The sequence below is a fragment of the Myotis nattereri genome (genome assembly GCF_964212035.1).
Source record: "Myotis nattereri genome assembly, chromosome: 11".
In the NCBI taxonomy this organism is placed as follows: Eukaryota; Metazoa; Chordata; class Mammalia; order Chiroptera; family Vespertilionidae; genus Myotis; species Myotis nattereri.
Window position 1 is genome coordinate 53,653,888 of NC_138086.1, and position 13,624 is coordinate 53,667,511.

At 37.5% G+C, this 13,624-nt stretch overlaps 1 protein-coding gene across 1 annotated transcript in view; it reads right to left on the reverse strand.

Moving 5' to 3' along the window:
- The window catches only part of DGKB (diacylglycerol kinase beta), a 530,693-nt gene that overhangs the window by 335,026 nt on the left and 182,043 nt on the right, over positions 1-13,624 (reverse strand). The window contains exons 14-15 of the mRNA XM_081101920.1: positions 10,367-10,399; positions 261-377 (exon numbers count right to left, since the gene is read on the reverse strand). Of these exons, the coding sequence (XP_080958046.1) occupies positions 261-377; positions 10,367-10,399 (150 nt within the window). The remainder of the gene's footprint in view (positions 1-260; positions 378-10,366; positions 10,400-13,624) is intronic.

Below are 13,624 nucleotides of genomic sequence, written 5' to 3' on the forward strand. Positions count from 1 at the left end.
TTGAGACATGCCTAGCCAAGTGTGAAACATACTTAAATGAACATAACATCATAAATGATTAATCTGACCAGAATGTCACTCTGTTAATCAGCTATAAAACTGATGTGTTGATAAATTAATAAAGATTTTTCGGAAGACATCTTCAGAGCTATTCTGCACATTAAATAAATGCGTTGATACCTTGACATATGCCACTCTAAGAAGAGCACAGCAGTAACAAATATGAAAGATACTAAAATTTATACTTTAAAAAATCATACCTGCAGGCCTTGTCCATCCACAGTGACTGAATTGGCTCTTTGCATTTTGTTCTTGTCAGTCACTTTGTTTGGCTGCTGGGAACCAACTTTTTCCTTTTTCACTGTTGCTTGTCTTTCCTGTAATAAAACAAAAAACTATTTAAAAAATGCTGAATCATTTTACTAGAAGGGGCAACATATAGATTTTCATGGCTACAAATATGGGCCCAAATTACTAGTGACTGATACAAAAGCAGTTACTTTCAACTGGCTCAAACTACTAGTAAATGAGAGATGCATGATCAAAATATCAGTTAAAGAAAGAATGTGAAAGAAAACCAAATTGTATTATCTCTATGGGCCCACTTATGACTCTATCAATAGTTATTTAGAAACACTAAAGCTGATTTTTTCATAAACAATACTAAAGATATAAATAATATAGGGTTATGAATTAAATATTCAGTAACAAGCTCTAAACATAATGCTTATAAATAAAAGCAACATTGAAAATGAATTCATGATAGACTTTTAAGCTACTATGAAGTTACTATCAAGAATGGCTGCCGAAACCGGTTTGGCTCAGTGGATGGAGCGTCGGCTTGCGGACTGAAGGGTCCCAGGTTCGATTCCGGTCAAGGGCATGTGCCTGGGTTGCGGGCACATCCCCAGTGGGAGATGTGCAGGAGGCAGCTGATCGATGTTTCTCTCTCATCGATGTTTCTGACTCTCTGTCTCTCTCCCTTCCTCTCTGTGGAAAATCAATAAAATATATTAAAAAAAAAAAAAAAAGAATGGCATAAACCTTAAAACTCATATTCCATCCCATTGAATCTGTTTGTTCACCATAATAAAAAAAGTTTGTTGTAGTTATCCGCTTCTCTTTCTATTTCCTCTCCTCTTATTCTCTCTTCAGCTCACCTCAATAAGCACTATCATCAATTTACAAATCAGCTTATAGCAAAATTATCAATGACCTTCTCATCGCCACACCTGTTTATCAATCTTCATCTTCTCAACCTTTAAGCAGCAATGGACAGAACTAACATTATCTTTCCTATTGAAAGCTTGTCTCACTGGGCTTCCAGGTCATCTCTCTCTTAGCTATCTTCGTACTTCACCCACTGTGCCCTCATAGACTCTTTTGCTGGTTCCTCCTTCAGCGTGGCAGTCCTTAACAGTTAACCTCATCTACACTCACTCCCTAGGTTAGCCTCATTTAATCCAAGGCTTTCGATTTCAATTCTATCGGGAAGACTTCCAAATTTGTTTTTCCTGTTCATATTTCTCTCTTGAACCTTAATACCTACACACAAATGCCCTTTCTATCTGTCCACATGGGTGTCGAATATCCATATCAATCCCCAAAGGGTACAAAAGTATATATTTTTAAAAAATTTCTGTCTAGCCCCCTGAAAATAAGTCACCACCTCTATCATTATAGGAGTTAAGCCATCATTGTGCTATTTGCTTATTGTATACATAACCAAATAGATCAATTCAATTTCAACTTTGCCTCCATACAATCAATTCTCTATACAAAGCCACACTCATCCCTTCCACTCCAGCTACACTCACTCCAGTGTGCCTTGGCCACAAGATCATGCTCGTAATTCAGGGCTCTTGCAATCACTTTGCACTGTACTAGAAAGCTCTTATTTGTTGAACTTGCTCCTCAATTACTTTGGGTTTCTGGTCAAATGTCAGATATGGTTCTCTATTCCCTTTAGCCTCCTTGTGAGTGTCATTTAATACAACCTGAAATGTTATCAATTTCATTCATTTAATTCCGGTCTTCCCCTGCTTGATAAAAGCTTCATGAGAGAAAGGACTTTGTGTGTTTCATTTTTCTACAATAAAACCTAGATCAGTACCTGCCAAAAGTCAGGATAAATGGGGAAATACATGAATTTTAACATCAAAACAAAAATAAATTAAGTGCTTTAAGCATGATATTGAGAAAGATTCTTCGCCATGTCTAGGCTCAGGGAAAAAAAAAAATTGTCCTGATCAATTAGTAATGTTTTCCATGTGTGCCTAAATGATTGAATGCCACTTTCTTATCACTTATTCAGATATATATTTCCTAGTTTCTGTATTTATTTTTAGAGTACTATTTCAGTTCTGTAATTTAGGAAAATGTTTGTAAGTGGACTTAAAGGTAAAACTTTTAAAATATACCCAGGACAGATGACTTAGAAAACGTTTTGAACCAAAATAAGTGTTAATCAGGGTAGATAATTTACTTTGCAATTTCATGGTGCACAGACACTACATATATATATATATATTTGTGTGTGGTTGAACATGTATGTTACAACAGGATGCCTGAAATTCAAATTCTTTGGAAAATAATGTACTTATATATAAGCATAATTTCTGGCAAAAATATTGACATTATAAAGATTGATAATGCTTTATAAGATTATAAATTATAATTTTGACCATAAATAGTTAAGAGTATAATGCATAGAAAAGAGTTAATTATAGGATGAGGTTTGGACTAAAAAAGCCTGAGATGAATCCCATTAATGCTACTTAAATATTATGCAACCTTAGAGAACTTATGCTTCCTATTTCTCAGAGTGTGTAAGGATTAGTAGAGAATGTATAATGTCCTAATGCTCTGCCTGTTTTATGAATAATGTAAAATGAACATGGTTCTGCCTTTAACGTGTTCATCAATATTACCATTATGCAAAGTGTTTGTTATATTTCCAAATGTGTGTGTATACGTGTGCGCGCGCACACACACACACACACACATACACACATATATATGGAAATAGTAATATTAGCATCAGTTTAGGTAAGTTAAGCTCAATGTTTATATTTGAAAATCTACAGGTTGTGCTAAAAGTTCAAAAATGGAATACTATGAGTAAATATGGGAATAGCTTCTTCCCAGGTCCTTACATACAGGTTAATAAAACACAATAACAAATACTATATAAATATCTATAATGCGAAAGATATACTTAAGTATCTTATATTCTAGCATTCCTTTATAACTTATATATTGCCATATAACCCAGCAATTGTCATTTAATTTCTAAATACTTAGGTTATGGGAATTAAATATAATTTGAGTTGGCTTGTCTCATTTTAAGAAGATATTTGTGACCTTGCTATTTATAGATGTAGTTCTGGAAAGTTAAGACATGTATGTCTGTAAAGAGCTACCGTACCACCTATTAGCATTATTTTATCCTTGGCTGTGCATAGAGTTAGGGGAATTTCTTCGTGGTAAGAATCTCCAACTAGCATATAGCAGTTGATTAAGTGGCTTGATGTCTCTCCAGGGCATCATCCCTCTGAGTAAACTGTGGCTAAGACTAAGCAAATGCTTTGTTGTAACAATTATAAAATACAGGGTGGGGCAAAAGCAGGTTTATAGTTGTTTGCATAGAAATTAATGCAAAAATAAATAATACCAGAATAAACTCTGTTTCGAATACTCACAACTGTAAACCTACTTTTGCTCCCACAATGTATATGAACAAATTTTAAAAAACCTAAATTAAATTTTCAATCAATAAAATTTCATTTTTGCGATCTACAATTACAATAAAGAGGAATATAACAAATTTAAAAATTTTCAGTATGTCATCTAGAGCAGTGGTCGGCAAACTCATTAGTCAACAGAGCCAAATATCAACAGTACAATTGAAATTTCTTTTGAGAGCCAAATTTTTTAAACTTAAACTATATAGGTAGGTACATTGTTATTAACTTAATTAGGGTACTCCTAAGGCTTAGGAAGAGCCACACTCAAGGGGCCAAAGAGCCGCATGGGTCTCGCGAGCCGCAGTTTGCCAACCACGGATCTAGACAATACTAAAATGGTAAACATTTGTTTACACACATACATACTCAGAAGACCAAGTGGTTTCTTTGTTTGGGGAAAAATTACTGCATTGAATTTGTGGAATTAATCAAGCTGAAAATTTTACAACAGAAGAGACTCAGGACCATTTAATTTTCTCCAGGGCTTTCTTTTTATTATACTTATTTGTTTTATGTTTATTTCCAAATTTTGTAGAACTCTCTCTGAGATACTCAGTATATTTTATTTAAGCAGCGTAAACTAACAGGAGGGTAGTTGGATACTTTTCATATTTCCACTGAGAAAATATTTACTTCTGTCCTATTTTATATGAGGGGCAGGAAAGGGTGGGGAAAGGCATGTTTCAAAATCTGCTGTCCACAAACATCTCACTGGTCTGTTTTGAGGGTTAGTTAACCCTGACTATCAGAGCTCTATTGGGATATCTGAGTTACTCCCACTGTTGCAGTTATTAAAAACTGTCAGGAAGAGCTCACGGACATTATTGTGCATCACTGTTCAGAATAAAATAGCTCTCTGATAATAGGGGGCAGTGCTCATCACTCCACCTTCGGGATTTTGTTTTCAGTTTTGGGGCCCTAAATAACAAAATAAATTGGTCATAATTAAGACAAATTTTGTTGTGCCAGATAAATTATCCCAGATACAAAAAGAGCTGGACAATTATTGCTATAATCGATAGAAGTTATTCAAACACTGAAAAGAGCCACTCTAACCCCCAAAATATGAAAGAATATAGAACGTATAACTACATATAAAACACAGCTATTGATATTTCAGCATTTTAGAATATCAATCATTTGTGTTTGCTATGTAGACATTTTAAATACAAAATTCAATGTTTTGTGATCCTTGGACTCTACAAGTAGCACAAGAGATCTTAACTGGGGAATTTATTGTATTAGAACTCCAAAGAATAATCACCATAATGCACGCAGAAGAAAAGCTACAAAGACCATTCACAGAGAACAGAACGATGAAACAAATGAGATTAAAAAAAATAAAAAGACCTCACTTTAAATATGTGCGCTAAAAAAATCTTTGCCCGTATCATGCTGATTCTCAGATGTTTTTCGTATTTGTTCATGGCTGAAAACTGCTTTCACAAAAGGGATGTTTACCACTATCAGCCTGCTGGGATCGATCACTCACAAGCTGCAAGCAGCAAAGGATGATTCCCTGGAGCACAGTGTTTTCTTCTTTTTGTCCAATCTCAGCATGAGCGACAGGCAGCAGCAAAGCACCTCCATTGATACAAAGCCACAGAGAAGGGGAGGGGCTGCTTGGCTGCCAACAGCCTCCTTCAAAGAAATCCTGCAACTCACCTTCTCTGCTGTTGCACCACTTGACTGAATGGAGACTCAGCCCTTTCTGCCACTAGAGCTGGGCCGCAAGAATTTCCCAGAAACTCTCGAATTTTCACCCAAGGTGACCCTTGGATAGTCATAATATAAAAAACTCCCCGAAACAGAAGTGTCACCATGTCATTGGGTCTTATAAGGGTTATGATCTCCAAGAAACCAGCTTACTGACAGTGGCCAAGCTATACCTTTGATTACTGTGATCCTTCTATGGGATTTGAACATTTCTCTGCCCAGAGAAACGATTTCATTTCAAAAACGGCAAATTCTCTGAATCCTGGGGCAAGTTATTTACTTTCTCTAATTCACCATTTAACACATCTATAAAATGAAAAGTTTCATGTGATGATAAACTGAGAAAATGTGAAGTACTGGCATAACATTGGCAGTCAATACATGGCAGTCATTTTTCAAATATAAAGCATAGTGTTACGTGTCATCAGTAAGTTTAAAACAGGTATGCTGCTTGGGTCGTAATAGATAAAAGTGGGCTCTGTGAAGGCCGATGCCAAAATCATGTAATTTGGGCTGCTTACTGGCAAATGGTAGTGCCATTATAAAACGAAGTGTGTGTATGTGCCTGAAATTCACTCACACTCATTCCCTTTGTAAACCATACTAATTGAAGCCACAGTAAACCGAAGGTTAAAAGAGGGGGCAGGACTCTTCTCTCTGCACATTCATCATCTCTTTCTATCAGTTGAGTTAAATGGTCAACATAGTCATTCCTGAGTATTAGCCAATCTGTTTATTCCAGTTCCAAGTAGATTTTATCTTGTCATTGTAACTGTAAACTTAATTATTACTCAAGCCATTGAATTGTGTGTATAAAATGGGTTGGTCTATGAAAATAACTTGTATGCTTTAAACAGACAGACTAACGAGGGGTGTGTGTGTGTGTGTATTAGTCAAGTTGGGTTTGGGCACAATAACTGTAAAAGCATGAAGAATTACTAATCAACATTAAGATTGTTATTTACTACAAATTGATCCACAGATATCCTTGACTTTTTGTTATACTCTAAAACAAGTGAAAGAAATTGAAAACAATTGCTTTCATTAATATTTGAATATCTTTAAACAAAATAGGAGCACTTTTGTTTTACTTTAGAAAAGAAAGACTCATGACACAGACAATAGTACAGTGATGGCTGATGGCTAGAGGAAGAGCGAGAACAAGGAGATAGAAAAGGGTAAAGGGGGGATGAATGGTGACGGAAGGAGACTTGACTTAGAGTGATAAACACACAACACAATATACAGATGATGTATTATAGAAGTGTACACCTGAAATCTAAATAATTTTATTAACTAACTAGAGGCCGGGTGCACAAAAATGTGTGCACTCGGGGTGTGGGTCCCTCAACCCGGCCTGTGCCCTCTCACAGTCTGGAACCCCTCAGGGGATGAACACCTGCTGACTTAGGCCCACTCCCTGGGGGATCGGGCCCAAGCTGGCAATCAGACATCCCTCTGGCAGCCCAGCAGCCCTTGGGGGATGTCCACTTACCAGCAGGGAGCAGACCTAAGCTGCAGTTGGACATCCTTAGTGCTGCTGAGGAGGCGGGAGAGGATCCTGCCACCACTGCTGTGCTGGCATCCATCAGCCTGGCTTGTGGCTGAGCAGAGCTCCCCCTGTGGGAGCACACTGACCACCAGGGGACAGCTCCTGCATTGAGTATCTGCCCCCTGGTGGTCAGTGTGTGTCATAGTGACCAGTCATTCCCAGTTGTTCTGCTGTTAGGGTCAATTTGCATATTACCCTCTTATTCTATAGGATAGAGGCCTGGTGCATGGGTGGGAGCCGGCTGGTTTGTCCTGAAGGGTGTTCCAGATCAGGGTGGGGGTCCCGCTTGAGTGCCTGGCCAGCCTGGGTGAGGGGCTGATGGGTGTTTTCAGGCTGGTCACACCCCCTTTAGGTTGGGGTTCCCCACTGGGGTGCCTGGCCAGCCTGGGTGAGGGGCTGATGGCAGTTTGCAGGCTAGTCAAGGCCCCCCGAGTGGATACCCTCACCCCATGGAGGCTGGGCCAGCCTGGGTGAGGGGCTGATGGGTGTTTTCAGGCTGGTCACACCCCCTTCAGGTTGGGGTTCCCCACTGGGGTGCCTGGACAGTCTGGGTGAGGGGCTGAGGGCCGTTTTCAGGCTGGCCAAGCACCCCAGCAACGGAAGCTCCCAGCCTCTCCTTTTTCTCTTTTTTTCTTTTTTATTCTGGGATTTATTTACCTTCTATAATTGAAACTTTGTAGCCTTGAGTGGATCTCAGAGCCCATCAGGGTGGGTGGGAAGCTTGGCTTCCTCCATCACCAGGGGAACCAATCCTCCTGCTCGCTCCAGCTCCATGGCCATGGCCGGCTGAAAGCAGGTATCTGGGGTTTATTTATCTTCTATAATTGAAACTCTGTTGCTTTGAGTGGAGCTCAGAGCTGGCCGCAGCAGGCGGGAAGCTTGGCTTCCTCCATCACTGGAGCAACCAAGCCTCCTGCTTGCTCCAGCTCCGTGGCTGCTGGCCGCCATCTTGGTAGGGTTAATTTGCATATAGTTTCTCTGATTGGCTGGTGAGCATGGCTTAATGCATAGCAAAAGTCTGGTCAATTTGCATGTTTGTCTTTTATTAGTGTAGATAAATTCAATAAAAATTTTTAATTGATAATTGAAACTTATGGGTGTGAAGACTGATAAATTCAAGAAAAACCATGCCATTTTCCAAATAGTGACTATGCCCTCATAACTTATCAAAAGTGTAGCCAATGAATATTTATTTGCATATTATAAGTAAAATGTTAAAGGTATGTATATATCTTTCTGTATAAACTTTAAACAAATTTTCAGTTAACCAATAAGCAATCGTTCCTGATAGTACAACATTAGGTTCTCTCTCTCTCTCTCTCTCTCTCTCTCTCTCTCTCTCTCTCTCTCTGAAAATATGTTAAAAGAAAAAGAAAGCCATATGTGAAGATTTTTTAAAACTTTTTAAACAAAATTTTTAAGTGCCTCTTATGAAAACAACAATTCTGGTTCATTTATTCAAACTATATTAGATACATTATATGGTTGAATGAGAGGCTTTGGAAATTAACAAATCTAAAGAAAAAACTTTAAATTTTAAATACAGTGCCTATGTTCACTTGGTAGGCTACAATATGGGCAAAAGCAAACTCTAGGACAGTGATGGCGAACCTATGACATGCATATCAGAGTTGACGCACGAACTCATTTTTTTGGTTGATTTTTCTGTGTTAATGGCATTTAAATATATAAAATAAATATCAAAAATATAAATCTTTTTTATACTATGGTTTCAAATATCAAAAAATTTCCATATGTGGCATGGCACCAGAGATAAGTTAGGGTTTTTCAAAATGCTGACATGCCGAGCTCAAAAGGTTCGCCATCACTGCTCTAGGACCTAAACAGATAAAATTAATTCTTTTATGCTTAAATAATTAGACCAGCCAAAACCGGTTTGGCTCAGTGGATAGAGCGTTGGCTTGTGGACTGAAAGGTCCCAGGTTCGATTCCGGTCAAGGGCATGTACCTGGGTTGCGGGCACATCCCCAGTAGGAGATGTTCAGGAGGCAGCTGATCGATGTTACTCTCTCATCGATGTTTCTAACTCTCTATCTCTCTCCCTTCCTCTCTGTAAAAAATCAATAAAATATATTAAAAAAAAATAATTAGACCACAAGTTTCATTTTTCTAATACCTTTGTTACTTGAGTATGTAGTTTAACATATCTCTTTTATAACAATTATCATAATGGTATCAACTAACTTAAACAACTTAAAGCAGTTTCATATTTCCTGTAGATCAGAAACATTTTTCAAGCATATCTCCAAGTATATTTTCAGGTAATATCTCTAGTTAGAAAATGAAATTTTTTAAAGTCTCCATGAGGACATCTCCACCTTTTAGAATACTTTTTAGGGAGGAGTAGAAAGAGCTTATTACATTTTTTTTTGTACAATTATGTTATCTTCTAAAAAAATTCATACTCTAATATGTTATACTCACATGCGATAACTAATATTTTCCTAAGAAGTGGATGGAAACTGTAATTGTATGGAAACAATACCATTCGAGCATATCCTGCAGAGATGGTAACAACTGAACAGGATTTTGTCACAGAACACGTGGCGGCTTTGCTGCATTAATGCACAGGCAAAGCTAGCACTTCACTGAAAATAAATGTGGCAACACCTGCACTTATTTTCAAAACAAGTCATTTATTCTGTAACTATATTTTATTAGCATGGTTTTCCATGTGATGTCACATGCTAAATAATTCATGCAGGTGTACTGTTTTAAAGGGATGAGCACATCTCCCCCCCCCCCTTTTCTTTTGCTCAATCCCTCCACCCTAACCCCCCCACCCCCCAAAAAAGGAGAGAGAACTCAAAGATATAGACAACAGTGTAGTGGAGGGGGCAGGGAGAAGAAGGAATTGGGGGATAAATGGTGTTGCAAAAAACTAAATAAAATAATTTTACAAAATAAAGGGATGGGCACTGCAAATGAACAAGTTTCTCAACACGTTATCATTGAAAGCTGTGTTTCAATGGCTCGGAGGATTTGCATTAGGTTTTCTGTAAGGTATTTATATTTTAACTGGACAAATAAGAATCCCGCTACGTTTATAATTTGGTCAAAATTCTTTGCAACATGACCTTTCTTTTTCTCTGTATACTATACTTTGTTTCACATAACTACTTGCTTATCTAATGTTTGTCACAAATGTTGATTGAAAATGCTTCCTGTCTATCCCATCATGAAAATCTAAAGATCCCCGAGGATACGAGAAAAAATAAAATATATAAATTAATATTAATAGGTCACTGACACAAGCCACAATCCCTTTAACAATACAAGGTGTATAAAAGACCTCTAGCTGCAAGTGTGAAAACCTTTTTTGCTTACTCACCTCAGGGACTGAAACTCCTGACGTGGGCAGATTCTGTTGAAAAAGAGAAATTCGTATTAAAGCTAGAACAAAAGTCAAACTGAAAACAAATATCAATGAAGGTTCTTATACAACTATTCTCCTGTGGGGAAAAAAAAATTAATAAACTTGAAATACATTTGTTGTCATAATCTGTCTGATTACATTCATTCACTAAATAAATATCTTTTCACAAAATAAGGAATGCTCTAATACAGAGTCAGATTGTAGAATCACTTATCCCAAATAGAATTTCATCCACTCAAAGCAGACTGACCAACATCATTGGCCAGCTTCACCAACTTCTCTGCAACAACACTGATGTATTTTAGAGTGAGAACTCATCTCCAGGTTCCATTATCTTTTATAAACAATCCCAACTCATTTTGAAGTTGCCTGTTTACCCAGCCCCCTTTTCCATTTTCCACTCCAACTCTCATTCCTTCCTAAAAATACTCAGTGTCTTTTTTATGTAGATATAGTTTATGCTGTTGTTTTGATTATGTGATTCTCTGGAAGTAAGAAAAAAAATTATTAATCAGTAAAAACAAAAAATATAATCAGTAAAATAAGAAGCAAGATTTTTCTTGAGAGTAATTTTTTTCAATGAGGTTGAATACACTGAAGCTAGTTTTCATGAGAGTGTATCCTCAATGACCACCTCTCCCCCTCCTTTTCTGAATCACATTGGAAAGGTTTGCTTCTGGGAAGAAACAGATCAAAGGTTACTGAATTCCAAAAGCATGTGTCCTGTGGGACTTAGAACACAATTGGAAGAATAGACACTCATAATATGAGATGAAGGTTTCCAATAGCGTGTGTGGTGGGGGTGGGAGAGTAGGAAACTTGGATTAGAAGTAAGGAGTTCTGCCCGGCTCTGATGGCTCAGTGGTTGAGCATCAATCTATGAACCAGAAGGTCACGGTTTGATTCCTGGTCAGGACACAAGCCCAGGTTGCTGCCTCGATCCCCACCCAGTGTGGGGCATTCAGGAGGCAGCTGCTCGATTCTTTCTCATCATTGATGTTTCTATTCTCTCTCTCCCTCTCCCTTTCTCTCTGAAATCAATAATATATATATTTTATTTTTTTTTAAAAAAAGCCAAGGGTCCCTAAAAAAGAGGGAGTGGGGAGTATATTCCATTTTCCTCCCCAGGACCAACAAGCTATGTGAGGAGGACTTTGAATAGATCCCAAAAATAGGTCTGAAAAATCTCAGTACACAGTTATTAGTTGATATTCTTACCAGATAGAACTTCAGAGCAACAGCAAGAACCAAAAGAATAAATAGGTATTTCTGATTTAAATGAGGCCTTACAGGGCTTCACAGCTGCTCAGTGTACGGATGGATTAGAAGGATCCAATGCACCCAAAAGGATCCAATGCACCCAACAGAAGGAGAAAGGGTCTAGGACCGTCCTAGAGAAAATTAAGGTGTCCAGGAATACAAAAGAAGGATCAATTGGAGGATAAACTTGGTTTAACTATTCCATTAACAAGAGAACCCTGTGGAAGTGACTGTTGTTATTTCTCAAAAGGTTTGAAAGAACTTTCATTGAAAGCTTTCTGATTTGAGTAATATTCTTGACTTAAGGAGTCCAAGTCCATCTACATACACATTGGGCAATGGGTGGTGGGGGAAATATTTGTCCTAGTTTCAACTTGTCAGCCTGCTACTCTCCTTTCTCAGCTTTTGGTTGAAGCTTAGATCTGAATAAACACTTTTAAGACATGAATGCATACTCCCATCTCTATTATAATATATAAATGTTTGTTGTCCCTCAAATCCATATTAATTGCCTTAGCCTATGAGTCCTTACCTATCCAATGCCATGGACCAGGAAGAGTCCTGGAGACCCTCAAGCAACCAAACTAAGACACCCATCAAGTGACCTTCAGGGCATAAGTCACAGATGCATGCCACCTTGGGAAGAGTTTATATTAACTATACATATGTCTGCACAGAACAAGGCAAGGAAAAGGCACGGGGAAAGATTATAGTTGCTAGAATAACAACCAAGTGCAATGCAAGAATTTCAAATAGACCCTATCCACCCACCTCTACCACCAACCCTCCCCCCAAAAAAAACTATGAAAGGCATTTTAAAGATAAAGCAAAGACTATGCCATGTTGGATGATAAAAATTTCATTTTAAGGCATCACCACCCTCCCAAAATACACCAAGGGATGAAATTGAGCCCTAGTTGCCACTTTCCCAGCACTTGTGTAGAGAATTGGTAATTTACAGATATTCATGTGAGCAGGCCTCTTCCTTCTAGAGCAGTGGGAATGTGGGTTATTTACTGAGAGCAAATGAGGCTGGCAGAGAGAGAGAGCGAGGAGAGAGAGGAGAGAGAAGAAGAAAGTAGTGAAATAGTAAAGAGTTTGTCACTACTTCTCTGAAAATGGGAAAGCAGTTGGCTAAGGATGAGTAACAGGATCAAGCAAAACTGAGGGCTCAGCCTGGCTAGAAGTCAAAAATAAGTCAGACAGAAAGCCACCAGCTTTGAGAAGTTTCTTTAGCAACACTCAGACTCTGTTTGACAGCAACACTAGAAATGCACTCCAAGAATAAGGATGATGAAACTCAATTTGAGCTCACTTGCAATTAAGATCTATGAGCAATGGGTATATAATAAATTACACGCCCACCACTCTCTTCTCCCTGAGTTACAGTAAGAAAACCATGATATCTAGGTAAATTGAAAAAGAAGCAACTGGTTAGAAAACTAATTCAGCTATTATATTACTTCATTTTTATTCTTCTGTATATGATTTTTAAATATCAAGGATGAGCAGAGTAAATGTTTTGGTTTTTTTAAAAATTACCGTGAGTGTATAATTCTAAATGTAATATATTTTTAATCAGAATTAATACAGGAACTGTATGTTTGTATTTAATCAAATGTGAGGTGTGACTGGAGAGGAATGTGATTGATTTTATTTAATCAGTATCATTTTAATATTAAATAGAATACACAGTACAGATAATTAGTTTAAAAGATGCATTTGCCTTCAGGGCACTTGTTAAGTTCAACCTAATATCCAAGAATTTTTAAAAATCCTATTATTCTAAAGTATTGAGATATCTCTTGTCTTCATATTTTCTAACATGTAATCATTTTAAATTGACAATTTAATCCAAATTGTCACAGGACAAAGAAAAATCTTTGCTGGAGAGATTATTAAGCTTTGACTTAGTTAAAAATATAATAAGAGAATAGTACTCACATTAAAAGG